At 53.8% G+C, this 22,498-nt stretch overlaps 7 protein-coding genes across 7 annotated transcripts; 3 read left to right on the forward strand and 4 right to left on the reverse strand.

Annotated features, from left to right (window-relative positions):
* Positions 1-31: 31 nt before the first annotated feature.
* Positions 32-3,091, reverse strand: B0H65DRAFT_81603 (uncharacterized protein). Its single transcript, XM_062831448.1, has 3 exons — positions 1,910-3,091; positions 1,346-1,825; positions 32-1,297 (listed from the first exon to the last, which is right to left on the reverse strand). Exons 1-3 carry the CDS (start codon positions 2,797-2,799, stop codon positions 277-279), a joined length of 2,391 nt encoding a protein of 796 aa, XP_062676540.1. The 5' UTR covers positions 2,800-3,091; the 3' UTR covers positions 32-276.
* A 918-nt stretch (positions 3,092-4,009) lies between these two features.
* On the reverse strand, positions 4,010-7,619 carry B0H65DRAFT_504049 (uncharacterized protein; the record flags this gene model as incomplete). Its single annotated transcript, XM_062827885.1, has 2 exons — positions 4,010-6,854; positions 7,026-7,619. The coding sequence occupies 2 exons, from the start codon at positions 7,617-7,619 to the stop codon at positions 4,443-4,445; spliced, it is 3,006 nt and encodes a 1,001-aa protein (XP_062676541.1). The 3' UTR covers positions 4,010-4,442.
* Positions 7,620-7,900: 281 nt separating this feature from the next.
* B0H65DRAFT_81682 (heterokaryon incompatibility protein-domain-containing protein) lies at positions 7,901-10,268 on the reverse strand. The gene has a single exon (XM_062831449.1). It carries the CDS (start codon positions 10,015-10,017, stop codon positions 8,059-8,061), a length of 1,959 nt encoding a protein of 652 aa, XP_062676542.1. The 5' UTR covers positions 10,018-10,268; the 3' UTR covers positions 7,901-8,058.
* A 1,672-nt stretch (positions 10,269-11,940) lies between these two features.
* On the forward strand, positions 11,941-12,676 carry B0H65DRAFT_553716 (uncharacterized protein; the record flags this gene model as incomplete). The annotated part of the gene is made up of 2 exons (XM_062829988.1): positions 11,941-12,163; positions 12,429-12,676. 2 exons carry the CDS (start codon positions 11,941-11,943, stop codon positions 12,674-12,676), a joined length of 471 nt encoding a protein of 156 aa, XP_062676543.1.
* Positions 12,677-13,665: 989 nt separating this feature from the next.
* B0H65DRAFT_512907 (kinase-like domain-containing protein) lies at positions 13,666-15,347 on the forward strand (the record flags this gene model as incomplete). The annotated part of the gene is given in 5 exon segments (XM_062828618.1): positions 13,666-14,178; positions 14,192-14,469; positions 14,501-14,707; positions 14,750-14,801; positions 15,084-15,347. The coding sequence occupies 5 exon segments, from the start codon at positions 13,666-13,668 to the stop codon at positions 15,345-15,347; spliced, it is 1,314 nt and encodes a 437-aa protein (XP_062676544.1).
* A 3,895-nt stretch (positions 15,348-19,242) lies between these two features.
* Positions 19,243-19,599, forward strand: B0H65DRAFT_437178 (uncharacterized protein; the record flags this gene model as incomplete). The annotated part of the gene is made up of 1 exon (XM_062825292.1): positions 19,243-19,599. A coding segment is annotated over one exon (357 nt), but the record flags the coding sequence as incomplete, so codon positions are not given.
* Positions 19,600-20,117: 518 nt separating this feature from the next.
* Positions 20,118-22,194, reverse strand: B0H65DRAFT_81704 (cytochrome P450). Its single transcript, XM_062831450.1, has 4 exons — positions 21,134-22,194; positions 20,981-21,071; positions 20,375-20,929; positions 20,118-20,311 (listed from the first exon to the last, which is right to left on the reverse strand). The coding sequence occupies exons 1-4, from the start codon at positions 21,946-21,948 to the stop codon at positions 20,192-20,194; spliced, it is 1,581 nt and encodes a 526-aa protein (XP_062676546.1). The 5' UTR covers positions 21,949-22,194; the 3' UTR covers positions 20,118-20,191.
* Between the last annotated feature and the right edge of the window lie 304 nt (positions 22,195-22,498).

Here is a 22,498-nt window from a genome sequence, read left to right on the forward strand (position 1 = left end):
TCTAACACAATGAACAACTCTTGCAACATTGAACATGAGAAAAAGATCAATCCAAGAAACAGCTTGACGAGCACCCGAAACTCCCACACTCCCTGATATCCAGAACTAATCCGTGACAAGGAGACCCATTGGCTGCATATCGTTACCAACATGGCCGGACCCGCTATAACCTGTCCTCAACGACCCATATACCCCGTTACCACCATGTCCCGTTCCTGACCTTGAGCATCATATCATCATTACTACATCCAATCGCGGTCGCGTCCCCTCGTATCATCATTGCCAGTCCCTCCCCCTCTCCCTCTCACGATCCCGGTCCCTCCCACTCTCCCTAACGCTTCCATCCCGCTCCCTCAAGCCCTCTCGCATGCTAACCACATCCCAACCCTCATCCCTTTCCTCTCGCTCCCTATCCCTATCCCGATGACTCTCTCTATCCCGCTCCCTCTCTCGCTCTCTGATACTCCCCTCTCTGTCCCTTCCGCTATCCCGTACACTCCCATCCCGCTCTCTCAATCCACTCTCCCGATCTCTCTCTGCCCGAGTTGATATCCTTCCCAGACTCAGGTCCCTCGCAGAAAACCGGCTTCGACTCCTCGCTGTTCCTAGACCGACTTGCGTTGCACTCCCAGGGATCCCCTCGTCGATCCCGTACTCTACTCCTCCGTTCATGGCGCTGCCGACAATGGTATCATGATCCGCGGTACTCGCAGCCTGACTGTGATGAGAAGACCGGTTCCGTCCGCGGCTCTGGTTTCGACTTGAGCTTCGTCTCCCCTGCAAGTTTGGCAGCGTGATATACCGCTCTGGCAAGTCCACGGGTAGTAATTGCTTGAAGATCGGTTGACTGGCACTTCTGAGACCCACTGCTGTCATGGCGGCATCACGCTGAAGTTTCGATTCGACGATTTGGTGGAGTTTCCGAGTTGTGAGCCACTTGCCCGAGTACCCTCCATGTCCGCTTGGTCCACCGCCGTGACTTGATACCAACATCCCACTAGTTTCCAACCCAGCGTCGTCCGGGCCTGGCCATTCGTCGAGAACGTCACACATAGCGCTGGTCATGTCGTCACTGGTACTGGACTCGAAACCGCAGGCTGCGAAGAGGTGCTTGGTGTAGATCTTGCCGCTAGGTCCTTCGGTGTGGTAGGTGTCGGTGGCGTCAGAGTGTTCCATGTCGAGATTGGCGCCGCCAGCAGCGCAACAGTCGAGAATGAGCAAGAGATCGGAGTTAATACCGAGGATGGTGGATCGGATGTCGGACCATTTCACTTTGGAGATTGGGCGGTAGCGCTCACTGAAGGTGTTAGCGGTGATCACGGTCGATGGACGAGGGACGACGTACTACTTCTTCATCAACTCATGATAAGGCGTCGTAGGCTTTCCAAGATGCGTACACGCATCCTGGTTCAAAATCGCAGCATAAAGTTCTGCCGCAGCTGTTTGCGCCCACTGCGCATCTGTCGGATGTTCGTGGCTGCTGAAGACCAACTCGCTTCTCTCATCCAAGCTTCCATGTCCATGGTAGTACACAATCAAAAGCGTCTCGTCATTCGCCCATTTGCTAAACTGCGCCAATTTGGTCAACATAGCTTTTAGTGGATCTCGCATGGGAATCAACCAGTCGTCTACTGTATACCCATAAGATTCGAAGGTATCCCGGAGTCGTCGCGTCTCTTCTTCAAGGGACACAAACTCGCTGCCGGGGCCGAACATGTACGGATGTGAGTCGCTATCGCTGACCTTCAGGTCGTGGAAGGCCCAAGTCAGGATGAGGACGCGGACCTCTGCGTACTGGGCGTTCTCCGGGGCAGGATGTCGATACCTGTTCCTGTTAGGTGTTGTTCGTGGGGTTGCTCGTCATGGCTGACAACAGAAGAGAAACACAAGTTGAACGAACGTCACTTACGAAGGCGCAACACTAGGAGCCCTGGAAGAGGTACCCGGCTTCCTTAAACTCAACCCTCCTTGTCTCCCTTCATACTCAAACGCCCCTGTACCACTTGTACTCCTTGCTAGCGCACTAGGCTTTCTCGGGCTCACCAATCCCGGTCCAACATGGCCATCATCCACGCCGATATTTAGCCTCGCCCGCAAGTTCGGCTCCGAAGGCGTAGAAAACAGCGAGTCCCGATCATCGTTGAGCTGGTGAAACGAAGCACGATCAAACAGATCCCTCCTAAGCTCTCTGTCCATTCTTTTAGGCCGAACTGGCTCAGGTGACCTAGATGGTGGTCTTGAACCGGCACTTGGCCAACCAGCTAGCCTAGGACTTGATAAACTCGCTCGATCGTTCTTGTAGTACTGAAGCGACGGACGGTGGTGGGATCCGGAAGGATAATGCTCTCGCTCTCGAGTCTTTGTCTTCAGCGTATGCCTGGCTTTCAGCCTGCGCCTTTCCTCGTCCGAGTCCTGTGCTGGTGTTTCATCATCGGATGGTGGCGGGGAGAAAGACCTGGGCACTGAAAGCGATCGCGTGCGCGCATGCCTGGGAACATGCTCGAGACTGTCCTGCCGACGACGAGAAGAAGGGTAATGCGATGAAATAGTTGAAGCTGACTCGACAAGACGTGGTTTCGGACGTTCGCGGTCTCGATCCCTTTCTCGGTCGCGGTCGCGGTCCCTCTCGAGCCTGCCGACGTGGCTTCGGGTTTCGTGGCTTCGGGTTTCGTGGCTTCGGGTTTCCCTTGGCGAACCGAGCGGGGCAGTGGCAGGGCCCGATGGGAAGTCACGATCGCTGTGGTAGGTGTTGAACCGAAGGGAATCGTCGATACGACGAGGACGCTCAGATCTCCTCATGGCGAAGGACAAAGTATTGGATGTCGTCGGACAGAAGCCCGACGAGCTTGACAAGCTTGGAGTACCCCGGCTAACGGTTGCCGACCGGCGCGGCGATCGCTAGTGATGGTAGGTGAGGAGTCCGGGGCTGTTGGTCGTTGGCGGTTGGTGTAGCGCACAAGCTCCCTGTATCTGTAGCGTAGCGCGAAACCGTCAAGGTGCGCAGCGTGTTGGCGCGACGCGAGATTGTAAGCACAACAACAGCAACAATACTTTAAGCGCTGCAAAAACTCCAAACAATCTTTTGGTAACAGTGATGATATGCGGAGAAGTGAATGCAAGAAGACAAAGTTCGACCAGCGTTGCAAACCCTTGACGAAAAACTGGGCATGAAGCCGCAGAGTTGGGAGTGGACGATGAGTGGCTGCAACGCAGGGCAGATGCCACACAAGCATGCAGCAGCGTCAACCTAAGCGTCAGGCACCCGAGTAGCACCTAGCCAGCAGTCCAGCCAGCTAACGACCGACCGATGATGGCAGCGATGACTGACAGCAGAACAGGTCGCAGGCCGCCAGCTGCCTTGGTCTGCCTTGTGTATTGCTCTGGCTATGAGTCGTCGGAGTATAGATCGTCGTCGCACCGGATGTCAACCATCGAAGGCGACTTGCTTGTGGAGCGGATGAATGGTGCAAAGACGAAAAGTCGTAGGTAGCCTGGAATCTGGAATCTGCCATGTCTGCCCCATCCCCCCATGGCCAACACGGCTGTCCTCAGGCGGCCTGCTTGTGTCTCGCTGTGGTGCCGTAGTGGTGGGATGGTCTGGAGGGTGCAGACTGGCCCTGACTGGTCTGCCATGGTCTGGGTTCCTGTTTGGCCCATGTTTGGGTCAGTTTGGGTCAGTTTGGGTACCAAGCGGCGCTCATTGGGTGGAAATTACGGGACGCCGGGGACGCGTTGCATGTCTTGTCTCGCATCTGCAGGTGTGTGGACGTGATGCCGGTTGGTCCCCGGATTGTGGTGGTGTGGTGATGGGGCGGATGGTGGTGTTACACACAGTTGGTGGGCGGTCTAGCGTCGTGGGTTTGGTGGTTTGTGGTGGTGCAGTGGCTTGGACATCGGCCCCTTGCGCCGTCGTTGGCCGCTGTCATGCCCGCTGTGGCTGCCCCTGGCATTCCGTGATGTGACGCTGCGGACGCTAACAAACTAGCCATCAATATCGTGACATCGAAGACCTGGTGTTGAAAGTGCTTCCTGGCGATGTAAACAAAGTGGGGTTTGGAAGTAATGGAGGTCGCTCGGAGTGTCGCGGCCGTTGAGCAGCTTGGAAGAAGATGTTTCGGGGAGAAAATCGTTCTCAGATCGAGAAGCCCAGCAATCTCAGCAGGTAACCATACTCCTCTCCACCAGCATCGCTCTTTCCATATGTGCCATATCACATCGTCGCATGCAAACTGGTTGGTCATCCATGCAAATGAAATTTTGGAAGGCACAACGGGCTCAAAGGCCTGGAACGGAAAAACTTGAAATGACATTTGTCGGGCATCTAATCAGTACTGGTATATCGGATAGCTAAAGAAACAATAGGTAAACGGGCCCAAAATGATAATGAGCCGGCCGCTTCTACCAACGTCACTTTTGACGGGTCTTTGCGACCCTCTTCAGCATCAGAAATCATCATCATCGTCATCAAGCCAAGACAGATCCTTGTCTGGCCCCAGGAACTGTGTGAGGCCCATACCTCCCAACTCACCTAGCCCATCCAGGTCTTCATCCCCGTAGTCCGTCTCTTGGGATGGCGCAGGGGGCACCTTCAAGACCTGCGGTATCTGATACTGTCCTGGGAGGCTGGACTTTGGCTTGAGAGCTGAGGATGTCTTGGTTACCTGTGGTGCTTGCTGGGGCCGATGTTGCGCATGAACGTCGGACATTGGCGGCGGCGGCGGCGGCGGCGGTTGATGTTGTGGACGGTCTGTTTGAATGACCGGCTTCGCCATGCTAGGCCTTTGCGCCGGCACCCACCCCGCTGTTGGCCTCTTCACCTTGCTAATCGAAGGTATAAGCTGCTTGATACTTTGCCGTGGCAGCTGCTTTGCCTGAGTCGCAGGCCTCTGCTCCGATCCCACTGCCGGTGATTCTGCTCTTCTCGCCGAAGGAATCTTCAACTGGGCGATTTCCTCACCGTGACGCCGCAGCCTTTCCATCACCTTCGCTCTCTCCTCTGCTTCCCTCTTGCGCTTCTCTTCCGCTGCCTTTTTGGCTTTTTCCTCCACTGCCTTTTTGCGCCTCTCCTCGGCTAGCTTTTCACGACGCGCCTTTTCCTGCCGTCGTTCTTCGTCCTCCCTCAAGGTCTTTTCGCTCTCTGCCATGGCGAGTAGGATTTGCATGCCTACGCCACTGGAGCCAAAGAAACGTTGAGGTGACGGGGATCGAGGCGGAGGGGTGGGTTTGGGGGCGGGAGGAGTGGCGGCTGACGCAGTGGGCAAACTTGGGTTTGGAATTTCCGCTTGTTGCTGGTCTCCAATGGGCGGGCTTGCTTTGGGAGTTGAACACGCGGAAGCCAGCGGGCTGGGGTTCGAGGGAGCATGTATTCCTTCCCGCTGTTTCTCAGAGACCATCGCGAGTACGGGTTTCGGGACCGGTGTTGCACTCGCTGTGTGAGATGGACGATGTCCTTGATTAGATATTATCGAAGGTGACGGAGAGGCCGTCTTGGGTGATGGCTTCGAGGATGGAGGCTGGAAACTCTCCTTTCGGTTGTTAACCTTGCTGGGAGTATCGCTTTCCAGCTCCCGTATGTCCTGGGATGAGAAGAGCAAGTCCTGAGTGGAGAGAAAGGGGAAGATGTCATCATCGACGGGCTTGACTTCTTGCATTCGAGGCCGCGGAGGTGCGATTTGGACATGCGACGTTTGACGGGTAAACCTTCTTGGTCCTGGTGCGTAAGGAGATTTGGGGGCAGCCTCAGGGACTCGTCCTCGCTTATTAGGCAAGGATATGAAGGCCGGTGGGCGCGATAGGGGCGTAGGCTGAATGTCCTCCTCCAATTCTCGAAGCTCTTGAGATGGACTTGGGAGGAGGTCGTCGAGGTGTGACATGACGAATAACTGGGTGCTTGTTGGGGGCGTATTGACGTTTTGGCCTGCTGCCATCTTGCTGTTGTTCCTGGAAAGAGACGCTCCTGAAGCCGTCGCTTGAAGGTGGTTCCTGGGAAGGAATTTGGGCTTATGAATACCCCCGCTGCTAGGTCTGGCCATAGGTTGCTTAAAGCTTGGTGGACCAGGCGAGGGACGTTGTGGTACAAAGGCTGGAGGACCCATAGGTCTGTATGGGGAAGCGAACTTGTGGGGATTGGCCGCCGTAGACGACGGCTTGAGTGGGTTTGCAGGAGCTGTGGCTGGATGCTTGGGTACCGAAGGATTTAGTCTCGCACCATATGAAGGCTGACGAGCAGGCACCGAGGGTCGTGGTGGTGGTGGTGGCATTGGGGCAACATGGGGTTGAGGGGACGGAAATGATTTGGCCGCTTCCGCAGCTACATCAGCCACCGAAGGCTTCGGCGTAGAGACTCTAGGTTTTGGTTGAGAGTTGTCCTTTGGCATTTGCTGCTGCTTCTCCTGGTCCAAGAGCTCCTGCTTCTTATAGCCTTGTAGTGGCACTGTTTCCTTGGACACCTTTGGTGGAGTGGACCGATTCCCGTCAGTTTCCCCCAAAGCAGGTCTTGGGCGCATGCCAGTCGGTAGTGGTTTAACGACCTTCCTAGCCGGCGCCGACTTCGAAGGAACAATACCATGTTCTTTCGGTTGCAAGGCTCCCACGTCCGATTGCGGTCGACTTAAACCCATATCCTCTAGGTGCCTGTCCGGTTGCAGCCTTGTTGGTTTGGGCACAACCATCACAACTTCCTCAGGAGTCTCCAGCCTCTCGTTGTTGGATTCCGTACGTGTACTCGTCTTGCTGTTCAACTGAGAGCCTGCTTTCCATGACTGCAGTGGCTGAGAGTTTTGCTGACTGGTACTCCCTGTCCTGTCCTGCACCCGTGGCATGTCCTCCTTATTGGCGATAGTGGCTGGACCCTCCTGTATATTTGGTTGAAAGCTCGGCTTGTTGAACGGTTTACCTTCTCTCTTGTCCTCCACCGATCGTATGATCTCGGATTTCGTGTCCTCATGTTTCGGTCCGGGCAGTTCCTTGTTCTGGGATTGCTTCTGTGAGTTTCGAGGCTTCGGTTCCTTGCTCTTGTCTTCCACCCGTTGTATGTTCTCCTCGTCAGGTATCATAAGCCTATCTGGCCTCTTCGGTGGGTTCTCGTCTAATCGTGGTCGCTTTCTCGGACTCTCAACCGCCTCTTCCCCAACATCCGGAATATTCTCCTTATTCGAATGGTCTCTCTCCGGGGAAACAGTCCGGCTTTGCTGCTCCACAGCCTTGCCCTTGAAATTCCCACTCGAATCCCTCTTCGTAGCCGTACTAACCACGCCGACCCTTACGAACCGCAAAATCGTACCCTGACTTGGATGCACATCCACCAGCGGCAACCCCTTCTTCTTCCGCGCCTGTATCTCTGCCAACTCTTTTGCCTTCTTCTTCTCTCTCGCAATCCTCGCCTTGTTGGCTGATTTCTGCTTGTCAAGCTCTTTGCGGATTCGTTCTTGCTCCTCCAACTCCAGTCGACGCTGCTCGGCTTTGGAGAGTTTCGGTTGCTTCGTGGCTTGTTTGTACAGCTTCTTGGCTTGTTTGGAGGTCATCGCCTGGGGTTTTGTAGCCGGGGCATCGTCGCGCGAGATCAGGCCTTGCATGCCCAGTGGGTTGGGCACCACGGTGAAGGTATTTTGTCGTGGCATTGTGACATTGTTGGGGTCGCGGAAGTGCGCGTGGGATTGAACGGGTCTTGTGTCGAGGGGAAGAGTTGGCTGTTGTCGAAAGGATAACTAAGGGAGGAAGTTGGATCGACTGGGGTCCCGGGTTGGAGAGAGGTCAAAGAGTCGTGAGAACCCCACTGGCCACAGCGCGTTACAGGGTGATGGGTGCTCGCGTTGTGTTGGTGGGAGTCGCGGCCTGCTTTGGCGAGTTCCGCGAAAGAGGAGGGAGATCACGTGTGGCTGGTGGGGTTCAGTTTGAGGTACCTCTTGTTTTGTGGTACCACGCGTCCAGGGTATTTTACTAACAATTACCACTAAACTGATGTACATCTCTCTCATCCCGTCTTCGTCCCCTCGTCATTCCTCTTCCATCCAACAAACTCCATCTTCAACTTCCCAAAGTAAACAAACTGAAAGGTACCTACTTCCCCACAGTGCTGCTCGACATACTCGCCGCCGCCGAATTGAAATACCTTTCTCTTCCTACCGCGGCCGCCGCTACCTTTTGTTGCTGGTACATCTGGTTCTTCCTCGCCATCTTTTCGTCGGTACCGCGAAAAAACATGATGGTCGGGAGCGCGCGGAATTTGCTCGTCGTCGCCTCGATCAGGACTCTGAATACCGGCTGACCCTCATAGGCATCCCTCACGACCTTCCCTTCACATTTGACAAAACCGTCGTCGTCAGTTTCCCCCTCGGTGGGCGGATCGAATTCAACCTTGACCGACGCCTGCGCCTCTCCCTCGCCGCCGTGAACGAGATGTAGGTGGCACCATACCAAGATCCTCAACGCCCCCAACCCGTCCTTCCTCGTCGTCACGAATGTCGCGCAACATTGAAAGTCTCTCGACCCTTGACTCAAGAACAGCATGCGCTCCGCGTCCCAGCTTTCCTCTGGTTGGAACTGGCTTTGCTTCGGAACGAACTTGATCTCGGCCAGCGCTGCGAACACCTGCGACAGGTCAAATGCCCACCGATGACTCGAGCCCAGCAGCGTCGACGCCACGGGGGATACCGTCTTGGTGATATAAAACAACCTGCTCTTGCGCAACACGGGCTGTTGCCCCGGTCCCGTCGGCCACATGGGCAAGCTCTCCGGCATCACGCGACAGTACAGATCCGAGCCATGCTGCTGCAAAACCACGCCGATAGCCCTGCCCTTCTCACTCCTGTGGTAACACCCCAGATCAAGGATATACGTCCCCTTGAGCCCGTAACTGGAACTGCCGCTCCTCAACCCGTCACCCGGCGCCGGCGTGATTCGTAGTCCTTTACTCGTAATCAGACACTCGGCGTTATACAACGGGTTTCCCCAGTTTTCGATATCCCTACAAGTCGCGAACTCTTTCGGACTCGGCGCCAATATGCCCCAATGCTTTTGGTGCTGCGTCCCCGATCCCTTCCCCGTCTTCCACGCAAAAAGCGAAAAGTCGTTCGTCTCCTTGACAATCTCCTCCTGCAGCCTTATAAACGCCTTCTCTCCCTCTCCATACAGCAACGGGATCTGCACGTCGAAGATACCGAGTAAACAATACGCCATATCCTCCGGGCGGGTAGTCACCCGCGAAGAAGCCCAGGACATGCGCTGCGCAACGGGGATGGTCAGGAGCAAGGCGCTGTTCTCGAGGACGGACTCGCTGATTTGCGTGATCTCAGCGAGCACTTGTTTCAAGGAGGACTTCTCGCCGACGAACTCCCATTTGCTGTTGTAGAACCCCATGCGGCTGGGAGCAATCAGCTCCTGCAGGGTCCATCCTCTTGTAAACCAGCGACAGGTCCTGAAACGAGCGACCTTCTCCTCGTGGCTTAGGTGGTCCATTCGTCCGGCCTGGGTGTGCGATGATGTCGCCGATCCCGTCCCCGACCCGGTAGCAGCAGAAACGTTGCTGCCAGCATTGCTACTACCCACGTTACTCCCCCCATCCTCCCACCATTGCTCCCCAATCTGCGACCACCATTGCTCCCCAACAATCTGCGAGTTTCGCGCATTCTGCCCTTGCCCATGCCCATGTCCTACCCCCTTGGGAACAGGCTCCAAATCCTCCAAAAAAGCAAAACAAACCGTCGCCCCCCGGTACCAAGCCCACATACTATTAATCGCCTCCGTCAGCTCCGCACTCGACGTTTTATCAATACAACACGTGTCCACCCAAGCCCATTTGATCCCCGATTTCTTTGCGCGGTGACATGTTTGCTTGATCTTGGCGTAGCCCTTTTTCTTTTCTAATTGGTGAGGCGGGAGAGAGGTGAAATCTTGAAAGGTCACTTCCTCGTCTGGAGATGGGTACCACGTGTGCGAGAGGATGGCGTAGGCGGGGAGGGAGGAGACGGGGACCATGAAGGAGGTGAGGGTGAGGGTGGTGGTGTTTATGAGGCGCATCTTGACGGTGGTTCTCCTTCGAACTGAGATACTGATTGGGTGATTGTGAAGTTGGAGGAAGAAGATCGAGGAGGAAAGTTCCTCCTCTTGGTTGTGGTGGCGGAAGTGCTTGTCCTCGGGGTTAAGTAACCCAGAGAGCTGAATGATTCAGTTGCCTATCTGGTCACTACATATTTCTATAAAATTTCTGGGGTTTCACAAAACGCCATCGTGGAGAGATTTTAGGGTGAAACTCAATCCCGAGCATCACCCACCATCCCGGCGCAGTACGGCGCATATCATCCTGCTTGGGGACTAGTTGGCACGTTATTGGCGGGTGTTTTCCGGGGAGCTGGGGAAGGATTTGGGGGCTGGCGTTTGGCACCTGGCAGGATGCCCGTGGTTGGCGATGCTGTGGCGCATTTCGTGATTGTTTACTTTGCTTTTTTTCTCCCCCTTTATTCCCTCTCCCACTTTTATCCGACCTTTATTTTCTTGCCATTCTAGTCCCATGGGATGTTGAATGTTTCCCTTCGCTGTGTGTTTACTGTCGTTTTGTCCTTTTGCTTCACATAACGATTTGCTCCTAGTTGTTGAGCACTCGGCCTGCTGTTTTCTGCTTGTGCTAGGCAATGAGCTTGCTCAGGGAAGGTATATCATATCGCGAACAACCATTTGCGAGGGCAACCATGGTGTATCGGCTTGTCAGTTAGTTGCTGATGGCGATAGTTGTTACTCTGACTCTGATCATTTTGCTACGGAGTGCTAGACCAGACGACAACATCGACAAGCTGGACATACGTAAGTGTGCCCCCAAACCAAGCGGGACTGATGAAGTGTGTATATAAGAGGCTTTCCAAGTGGTTGATACTGTCCGATTGCCAGCTCTTCAGAACTACAGTTTCATCATCAACAGGTGGACAGGCACCTCTATATACAGCCTCGTCACCCTCCCCATACAGGCCTCACAGCACCAGGGCTCAATATATAGAGCAATCTGCAATCAGGTAAACCTTCTTTGTCCACACGGCACAGTCTTCCGTTTTCTGCATGGCCACAGCATCCACATTCAAATCCAATCCAGTACTCCCAGCTGGTTACCGTGTTACGTACCATTCCTGTCCAAAACACCATTGTCCACTCCCCACTTCTGCCGACAAGGAATTGTCCACCCCCCAGTACCTATCCTAATCACTCTTTGTAGCTTACCCGATGTTTGTCGCTCTACCACTAGAGGTACTTTATACGACAACCAGCACTGACTTCCCGTACTCTACCTCTAGTACACCTCCTTGAACCCAACAAAAATGGCAGGGGCAAGGATCATCATCCTCAAGAACCCCCGGCATAGGGCATCCAGGACCCAGGGCCCCTCCCCACAACGGGTACAGGTTCCGGTCTCGACAACATTCGTGTCAACTGACGATTGGAGACGAGGGGGTTACACCAAACAGACCCCCGCGGAAGGTGAGAAGGGACAATGTGTCGACGTCACCAAGAATGGTCCCATCTCCGGCATCGGCGTCAACCAACCCCTCATCTCGGAGCTGTTCAGAGGCGCCCAACTAGGTACATAGCGTGTATCTACTACACCACCTTCGATGCCGACGAGGAAAAAGATTGGCATGGCCCCTGGCAGACGGAACCTCAAATTACCTCTGACCGTGTAGAGGCCCCAGTTAACTAAGCGGCTCCCCTACCTCTCTTACGTATAGCCACAAGCTCCCAAGCAGGCCTGTTATACCACAAGCACAATGCCTCCCACTGATCCTTGGACGACCAAGGAGGGAAACGAACGTCCCTGGCAGGAATCGGCACAAACCCAATCCCGACATGCATGTCAGGTACACCCCGGGAGACATCTTTGAGGGCAGCAAAACCCGCGGAGGCTAGGCCCGCGGTTGGGGACCCTCCGCAAGAGGTGGAAGGGGTGGTCCCGCTACCATGGGTGCCACGATCTACAACCCGGCCATGTACCGCTGCGAGTCCGACACCAGCATTATCTGGCTCGAGGAGCCGCGTCGGAGATACGCGAAAAATCAACAGGGCGTTGATAACTTCGCGCAAACGCAACAAATTATCCGAGAGTGTCTTACCCTGCTGGGGCCTGTCTACGCGGTTGTCCGGTCCGATCCTCATGAGGACCAGAACGAACATGATGAGTTCGGTACGGTGATGAGGGTCACCAACTCACCAACCAGATTACCGGTCGCACTAGTAACCAAACTTCTCCCGCGGACTTACATATCACACTCTACGCCGGCAAGAAGGCGGGTACCAGGGGCGAAGAACTCTATTTGCAAGGTCATATATACCTGCAAAAGCTTCTCCGAGGCGGCCAAGACGGACGCCATCACCGGCTGGACCTCGAAGACCCAGAATCAAACCAGCGATGCCGACCTGCACATCCCGCAGATCTACACCACACGCAGGCAGAAATGCCAGCTCATGCGGCGAGGAACTGTACCTCCAAGGTCACATATACCTGGAGAAGATTCTCCGCAGCGACGGAAAGAACGTTGAAGAGTTCGATTACCAGTATCCCGCCAACCCGTCGACCAGGAAGTACCACCACAGATGGGGCGAGAAGCCTGCGTCGGAAGAATGGTGGTATACACAAACTACGTACAAGGTTTCTTCGGGACCGGCACACACAAGCGTTGGCTCTAGCTGGAGCTAACGGTAGCGGCGAGAATGGTCTCTAGAAGGCCACTTCTGGATTGCACACGTCTTAATGACCGGGTAAAGCTGGTTATTTTGTCTCTCGCCCTCTCACACGGCTTTTCTTCTCGACCTTCAGTATGTTCTCTTTTGTCATCCAGCGAGAAACCTAGGTACCCACCAATCTAGGCCGCGTCTACCTCCCAAGCCGTACCCCGAGTTCCGTCCGGAACTTCACTAGTTGCCAACGAAGTCGCTCTCCCTTGAGCAGCCCGAAGTGCCTAGAAGGCGCCCCGCGGACGCTCTTGCCTGGCACATCTTGGAAACAAGCTCCATCTCGAAAGACAGATTGGTATCTTGTAGTGCTTCCAAAGCCCCGCGGTGAGGGTACCTGTTCTGGCGACTATGCCTACCCCTGGACGCCGGGGTGAAGAGCTCTATCACCAGGGCCACATTTACCTACAGGTAGAGAAGCTCCAGCCTCCAGCACCCCGACTCCGAAGACAACATGAAAGACAGACGACTACGACTTCGTCTACCTCGCCGACCCCTCCACGCGAGCCGAGAGTTCCCCAGGCCTGGCGAACAATCTGCCTCTGAGGAGTGGTGGCTGACCAGGGCAGTCACCCTCAGCACTCAGAAGCGACTCGCTCGCGGAATTGGAGGATCTGCCTAGGATGCAGACGCCCCCAACCGCCAGTACGGCAACTCCCAAAACGGCAACTATCAATACGGAAACAATCCGTATATTACAAACCAATACATCACTGGCCACATGTACGTCAACAACCACTATGCCGGCCACCAACCCGGAAGCCATCAACCTGGAACATTGAAGCCCATTATCACCCCAGATGTTCCGGGCCATTTCGGAAACGGAAACTGGCGCCCCAGCACTCCAAAGGCGTTCAGTTCAACATGGACCCCATGGACCCAACCATGAACCAGCAATCTGATATCAGAGAGACACCGCGACACGCCCCAATACATCTGGCAAGCCTCAACACCATGAGCCTTCCCGACGGTCAACCCCCCGCCCATGCCGGCGATGACGAGGGAGAATTCCTGTACGACGTGGAAGATGACTTCTGGGGTTGTGCTGAGCCATTAGAGAACTACAAACCCGGCGGCCTCCATCCCATCATCCTCGGCGACCGACTCGGTGACAATGGTCGATTCCGTGTGGTACACAAGCTAGGCCATGGCGGCTACGGCACTGTCTGGCTATGCCAGGACACACTCTCCCCAACCCCCAAGTGGAGAGCAGTGAAGGTTATGTCCGCCAAAGAGTCGAAACTCGACTGCGCTGAGCTTCGCGCAATGGGAGCCTTCCGTGGAATCGACCTCTCAACCATTGAAAACGATCTCCACATCTCCGTCCCCCTCGATTACTTCTGGATCAACGGCCCCAACGGCCGCCACCTCGCCCTCGTCTTCACGCTCTCTGCCATCACCGCCAATTATATGTTCAGCATATGCGGCCAAAGCCGCACCCTGGTCAAGGACCTCTGCTTCCAGCTCGTTAAGTCTCGAGTTCATCCACTCCCGCGGCCTCTGCCACGGCGACTTTCGACCCCCCAACATCCTCGTCCGCCTCTGCCACGGCGTCGACTCCCTCCCCGAAGAAACCTTACTCAAATCCTTCCGCAACGGCGAAAAGCCCGAAACCGGTCGGGTCTTCTCCATAAAGGACGGAAAGCCCATCACCCGTGCCTCGGCGCCCTCTGTACCCGAGCAACTCGTCGGCTCCACGTCAATTGGCTTTTACTCCGGCCTCTGCGCTGCTTCCCTCGCCGTAACCGACTTCGGCGTGTCTTACTCCCCTCTCGACCCGCCCGAAGAGGGCTGCACGGGCACTCCTCGGCCCTGCGTCGGATATCTGGGCACTCGGTTGCTGCATCATGAACCTGGCGCTGGGCTTCACCCCTTTTGCTCACGAAGACGAGGGCGACGACGGCAACATGCATGCCGCCAAGATGGAGTCGCTGATGGGACCGATGCCCGAGCCGTTCAGGGCGGCGTACAAGGAGGAGCACAAGCGGCAGCCGAAGTGGAGGTGTTTTGCGGCGGACGTCGCCGAGTCCGACGAAAGCAACGATGGGGAGCTGAAGCCCATCACGGAGATGCCCTCAATATGCCCAGAGGTAGTGGAAGAGATGAAGAAGAAGCAGGCTGCCGAGAGGGCGGAGAAGGTCAAGAGAGGTGAGCGCGTGATGAAACACGGCGAGGAAACTTTCAGGAGGAACCTGCAGAGAACGCTATACCTGTCGGTCACGCAGGAGGAGGCCGATGGTATGAAGAAGCAGTATGAGCTGTGGCGGTCGCAACAGAATCACAACAGCAACAAGATGGGGCACATGCTGCAATTGCCCTTTGATGAGGCCAGAAGAAACGGCAAGTAACTGGATGATGATGATGATGATGAGTACATTCAGTTGCGGGTGGACAACGAAGAGGCCGATCAGCTCTTTGATCTGCTCATGTCCATCTTCAAGTGGCACCCCAAAGATCGCGCAACGATCCAACAAGTACTCGACCATCCCTGGTTTGAGGAACGCAATCAGAATGCTGCCGTGGGCCCTCAGCGCGTCAGCACAAAGAGGAACATGGTGGATGATGTAGTCAAGGGCTTCAAGTCTTACCTCAATGCTGGCAGCGCCGGCAGCCTCTTGTCCGGGAGCTTCTCTTAGGAGGCGAAGTCCCGGGTCATGGCTGTCGGCGTGGGCGCTTTGGCAGGCTTGGCGTCCATGATTGGACTTGGGAGGCTGATGAGAAGTGGAAGGGTTGGGAAGGCGGCCTCGAGGGCTGCGAGCTTCCTTCCGGCATTCTTTGCGTTGGTGGTGCCGGAGACGTTGAAGACCAACTTGGGTTGGGGTCTTACGGGTGTATTTGGACCCGGGGCTGGTGCGGTAGTGTGAGGCTTGTGAGAGTGTGTGATTGTACTGCGTACAGACAGAATGAGAACTAATTGCTGGGTATGAGATTGCACAAGGAAGAGCAGGACCAAACGGGTGAGACATGAGAACTAGCACAAAGTAGATACAAAGTACATAGTACATGAAACATAAGACAACTGTTTGACATGAAACAAAAATTATGACCCAAGGTCTTACAGTAGAACATCCAACTCCAAGCGAAACGTGACTGAAAAGAAAAGAAACATGTGTCACACATACCCAAGGGTTTACCAGTACTAGAACCAGTCAGGCTACTAACCTCTCCGGTCCACCTTGCCTCTAATTTCCACAAACAAGGAAGATAACTTCGTCTGCTCACATTAGGTGACGATGATTCACGAGATCCCCGAGAACCATGAGAACGATCCAAGTGTCCAGGCCCCGCACCAGCACCATCCTCATAATCCTCATAATCTTCCTCCTCTTCCCGCGAGTTATAGTCCTCGTTATCATCCTTATCCGTGCCCACAGCACTTGACGTGTTGTGGACCTCCCACCGTCCAAATCTTCCCGCGAATAGCACGAAGCCGCGCTGGAGTGGTGTATGAGCCTCGTTGAAGTTGTGAACGCCAACCCGGTTCAATATGTGCGTACCTTGCTGGACCAGGCGTGATTGCACTCGTATTGTACCTACTCATCGCACTTCTGGACCGTAGGCAAGCCTTTGAACAGGACGATATGAGTGAGCGTGGAGCAGCAAAGGTCCCCACAACATACTGTGAAACCCAAAGCAGCCCAGCACGGCACTTCATGAAAAAGCTCCGATGAATCAGTCCCGATGCTCGCCGGGGCCAGGGGCACAAAGGAGAACCTTGAGTTCGATCCCCTCCATGTCCCTCCCGGCCCTTCTCCCCAGCTTGGTGGAGAGGTGCGATGAAGAGGGTATTTGGATGTCGTTACCACTTGTGACCACCTAACCCCCCTGTCTCTTGTCCTCGTCTCCGTTGTCGGAGATCTTGTCTTCCCTCCCTCATTCAACATGGGGTTGTTTCTGTTGTCGTTGTTTTGCCTCGGAATACCACGTTCGTCTTCTGCCTTGTAAGCTCAGGAGGTCCTGCAGAATTCTTATCCTCCTCCGAGTAAGTATCTACCTACCTACCATATCATGGATCCAGTCCAGTCGCTACACAATTCTAACCACCAGGTTCTAGCCAGCTTCCGCCCCCTTCTCCAACAATGGCGATGTCTTTCCACCACCATTCTAGCCACCCACCCATTCAATCCGACGCTCGGTCTATTCCAAGCCAGAATGGGAACGACAAGATATCATCAAGCGATGCTACAGAGATTTCATCAGTACTACAGCGATTGGTTCGGAAAGGAGTCTTGGCGTTTTCCTTTTCTCCTTTTTTCATCACCATCGAGCGGCATCAGCACACAGCGACATTTGACGAAGGGACCTATGTTACGACCGAAGATACCATGGCACGGGATATTTGAAGGAAAGAAATTGGGGTTCACAGCTAGGAAGCATGGAAGTTTTGGTACTTGGTCTGGCTCAGGGTTCAGATCTGACGGAATGCACAGGAGTTAGCGTTTTGCAGGAATGAATGATTAATACCTACCTTTTTCTGCCGTTTCATCTTTGACCTCTATGTAGGTAAGTTCTGCATTTAAGCTGTTAATGAGTGAGGCGAATGTTTGCGCCGGTGATACCTTTCGTACTGTACCTTTTGATGCGCACCTCTGATGATGCTCTGTGATCAGTTCGTCTTTACGATCACGAAACAATACATGATAACCCTACGACCATTCCGTGTTATCGGACTTGCATGTCACCTGTGACAGTAAAATTACCCTTCAGAAGTATCTGACAGCATTCAAGTGCAGGATTTGTCCAATTTGGTAGAAATAATTGAGGGTGCGGCGTAAGGACGCCCAGTGATCACATCGCTTGACTGGTAAGGTTTTATTACGCGAACGTAACGATGTTACCAACGTTACCGTAAGAATCGACCTATGACACTCCTCGAGAACAAGCGCTTCTAGAAGAATTGCAAATAGTGAGCTTGTTAAAAATGTATTAAAAAGGCGGTAAGACCAGGATATCAACAAGAACATGTCAGCATCGGTCAATTAACCGCCGTTCTGTATAGTTGAAGTCGCTCGGGAGTGGTTGCCCTGAGCCCAACTCCGATGGTCCGTGCTGCGCCTCAGATCCCCCCTGACGATGAACAATGAACATTCGAACAAAGCAAACCAGGAAAGTGCTTTCATTACTCCTTGCAGGCACGTATAAGATTTTAGACTGCTAAAAGTGCCTTGGTAAGGCTTATAAAGATAGATAAAATGACAAATGATACGCATAACGCCATTACTCGAGACGTACAACTCCAACATTAAAGGGATTACCGACAACAGCTCAGGCTACGTCGCTTCACCCGAAGCGTTTAAAATGGACACAAAAGCGATGGCCAAAGACGGCAATTCAATCTTACGGAGACGCAAAGACTTTCCCGTTAGCCCAAAACTCGTCATCTACCACGACTTTACCTCTACGCAAGCATGCTTCCTTTTACAGCAACCTCCTGGCAAGCATTGGTTCATTGTAAAAGAGTTTTATTATTCGATAATCATTTGTCTTTAGGTGGAGGAGATGCACCCAGAAGCTTTCTATCTCAGTGCTTTCCCGTCTCCAACATGAGCGTTTGGGGAGGAAACGACGACCTGGAGCTTTGCGTGTAGTGTAAAATCAAGCGGATGCGAAACGGAGTGGCCCAACATTGTCGTTTGCAAACAAAAGATGTTAGACGCAAACTCACGCAACAATTCATCCAAAGTCATCGATGACTAGAAAGGCTTCCATAAATGGATAGTTACTTAACCCCTCCACATTCAGTTGTTCGTGTCTCCGGCGTTTCATCTCTTCCGTTCCATGTTCCACGAGATGCGTGGAAGATAGGTGTCGACAGGTGGAGTGATACATACCTCTACGCACGCAACGCTTTATGAAGTGCTGTGACAGCACTGCGGATTAACTTGAAGCACAAGGCTTATGGCTGGTTCATAGCATTTCATGCATATATAGCTTGCGTAGGTACCCTAACGAATTCCCTCCTTCCAATCCACAACCCACAACGGCCAGCCACTCTCACATTGCTTGACTTCTTCTCGTCGGCGAGGTAAAAGAAAGAAGCCAGCTAAGGACGACAGGTTCCGATCGACCGTGGCGGAGAGAACTTAGGTAAACACCAGGCCGCATTTGACCAGATGTTCCTGACGTGCACCGGCCCCATCCTCACAGTTTTATCTATCAGCAGAATTTCCCTCATTAGCAACAAATCACAGTCCTTCGAGGCGCCCGAAGCCCCGCGCCCAAGACCTTACGACATTCAACCACTCGTCGCCTAATCCACGATGCCACCCACCGGACCGTGGACACTTAAGAACGGAAAGGTGCCCGGCCAGACCTGGCGCCTTGCCCAAGAGCTGAATCCTAACAGCCATGTTAGGTTCACAGGGTTCTCACCGAACCCGAAATGTCAACATAGATGGGATCCCTACCTACTATGGTTATGGATCCCAACACCAGGCGCCTGGTTCATAAGCAGCAGCCTGCTGATTGGCACATGACCGTTCTCATGGGCCACAACATCAACGAGCTCCTGCTTCACGGGCATGTCTAACAGATCGCCTGGGCCTCAACTACGTGGGGATCCGCCAGGGCCCTCACAACACCCAAAGCGTGTATGAGGACGGAGTCCCTACTATGATTAGGGACCCAAGAACTGGGCGCATGAAGAAAATGCAGCGGGATGCCGATTGGCACATCACCGTCGTTATGGGCCACAACATCGAAAAGCTCCTAATTTCGGGGCATATTTACCTGTATGTCACCTGGGACGGGAACTGCGATAGCCACATCACCCTCATGGCGGATCCCAAGAACGAGAGGAAACACCTTGTTGGCACCGAACCTGCGGTGGCTATCCAGTACTGGGGCATGGTCAGGGGGGATGTTCCCCCCTTGAAGACATTGCAGTAGTCGATGCTAGTAGGCAGCCAGCTTTTGTACTCTTCTTTTCACATGGTCAGTATCTCTACCGCTACCACTTACCCGAAGTTACGCCCATCTAACTAGCAACAGCATACCTGTAAGATATTTCAACGCTTAAAGGCGTTGGCCAGCGGTTAACAGCGTTGAGCTACGCTTAAGATATATTAAGCGCTCTGTACACCCCAATATTCCCGTTAATGGAGAGTAAGAGTCGAAGGGCGATTCAAGAACTCTAGGAGTGAGTGTGATCCTCAAGTGCAAGATGTATCATGATGAATCGGAGGGGCAGGATGCGGTCCGGGATGTGAGAGATACAGAACATGATCATGGGAAAAAATACGAGGATTTGGATGCTTTATAATGGCTGATAATTGATGCTTGACGACTAATGGTTGATGGTAATGGTGATGGTTATGGGGGAACGGGTACACTCGGTGGTGGTTGATCGGTAACAGGTAATCTGTGATGAAGGTGGATGACTTTTTTTTTTTTTTTTTTTTTTTTTTTTTTTTTTGGCTTGGACACCAACCTTGTAATGTTTCATCTTCCGAGATGTGTTCCTCATGTAGTGTCTCAACACCTAATCCAACCTCGCCTCCGTAATCCTCACCATCAAATCATCCATCTCCGGCGTGCAGTGACACCTCAAGTTACAAGGATGCATCGGATCCACAATCTGCATATCAAAGTTCCTCATGAACTGTCTTCCTGTCAGCCTCTCATCATCCACAACATTTCCCGTTATAATCATTGAGTCACTCACCTCAACAGTAACCTTTTGCAACTGCAACCAAGCCAGCTTCTGCCCCAAGCACCTCCACCTTCCATGCGAGAACGCCAAATCGGTCGTCTTGAACAACCGATTCCTGTGCTCCTCATCCCCCTCCAGGTACCTCTCCGGCCTGAACATGTGCGCGTCCTCGCCAAACACGCTCTTATCTTGCAACAACGCTATATAATTGACAAAGATGTCCGTACCTCCGGGCACGAACTTGCCGCAGATAGTGTCTCCCTCGGGAGGCACCTGACGGGGGAAGCCGTTCATGAGGGGAGGCATCATGCGGATACCTTCGTTTAGGACGGCTTGGAGGTAGGGCAGCTTGCGGGCTTCCTGGTCGGTAATGGGGGAGGAGATGCGGCCTTCGCGGATGCCGGTGGCGATCTCGGACTTGAGGCGCGAGTAGGCGGAGGGAGTGGAGAGGAGGTAGAGCATGGTGCCTTGAAGGGCGGAGGCGGTGGTGTCGGTGCCGGCGGGGAGTTGGGCGGACACTTCGAGCACGGCCGTCCGTTGGGTGACGCCATGTTTGACCCATTCGTCCTGAGGAAGATGTGTTAGCGTGGATGAGAGCGGTGGAGGTTGGTGACTTACAAGCATGCTTGAGCGGCCAGTGTCGGCCTTGATGGGCCTACCCTTCGCTTCACCATCCTTGTAGCGTCTAGCAACCTCACGCTCGATGAGACTGGGAAGGATTAGCTATTAGCATGTAGTCGTTGATGCAATTTTGGGAACTTGTGGACTCACCCGAGATAAGCACCCATACCGGTCTTATCTGTTGGCTTCGGACCTAGAAGAGCCATCAAGGGCTTTGACAGCACGATCTTGCTGATTGCAGGAATGTAGGCCAAGGTATGCACATACCCAACCGCCATATCCGCAAAGCCAAGCCAGCCGAAGTGATCCTTTTCTTCGCGGACATCACCCCAAGCCTTGCCAAAACCGGTCTGCGTGACCGCGTCGACGGCAATGTGTCGAGCAATACGGGTATAGTCCAGGGGGGGCTTGGGTCCAGAAGTGGCAGAGTGCATGTACTTGGTGCGAACAAGCTCGACGGCCTCAGAAACGACCATGTTGACATCCTTCTCAAGATCCATCTCGCCCTTGCCCTGGTAGCCTGCGTAGACCTTTGTCTTGCGCTCGTTGTGCATAGCTGAGTCAGTCTCTGAGAGGACAGTTTGATCCCATGGGTCCATTCGAATGCAGTCGTAGAAGTCTTTTGGCCGAGCGTAGCCGCCGCGTACGCCATTGATGTTGACAACGGTAGCGGCATCGCAGACCATGAGAGCGTTGGGCCCAATGCGAGTAATTGGGCCATATTTCTCTTGAGTCTCGGGAAAGATCTTGCGTGTTTTGCCGGTCCACACAGCTCTAGCGGCCCAAAAGTTGGAAAAGCCGGTGGTAGGAGGGCCTGGAAAGGCCTTGAGACGATACCAAGCCGTAGTGGATGAGATAATGTACCAAGAGACAAAGCCAATGGCGAGATAGATGGCGGCAACTTGGAATTTGGGCATCCCGCTGGAGACCAACGGGAGGGCTCCGAGCAGCTCGGTGAGAGCCATGTCTGGGTATGTTGTCGTTGCGTAGATGTTGAGAAGAGCACCAGATATCCGTGAAGGGAAAGCCGTTGATATAGGTCTTCAGAACTTTTTGGTCCCCGTAGTCCCGGACTTCGGCTTGCTCCATTCTGAAGATATGTGGGAAGATCTTGCAGGGGAGCAAAAAGCGTGATTGGCTCATCCTCTACCAAGAGTATCCGGTAGTTCTTGAGTCGGGTTGAAGACCCCACCACAATACCACCCAACTTACTTGAAGGGGTAACGAACCTCCGCGACAAACTCCGTGTGTTGTCGGATTCGTCTAGAATTCGCTGATAGGTGATCCCGCAGGTTGAGTTGTTACACTCGGGTCACGGCCCAGCCACTTGATAAGTCAATTCGAACCTCATCAACCACTACCCCCAATCTCCAATGCTTTGGACTTGCGCTAGTGTCGGAACTCGGAACGAGCCGTCTCATGACATGTGAACAGCGATAGAGTGCTTACTCGTCTGTTTCACGTAACGAGTTGGAGTAGTGAACAGATGAACGGAAAGCAAAGGGTCAAGTTGTC

This window comes from Neurospora tetraspora (genome assembly GCF_033439725.1).
Source record: "Neurospora tetraspora strain CBS 560.94 chromosome Unknown B0H65scaffold_11, whole genome shotgun sequence".
NCBI classification, from domain to species: Eukaryota; Fungi; Ascomycota; class Sordariomycetes; order Sordariales; family Sordariaceae; genus Neurospora; species Neurospora tetraspora.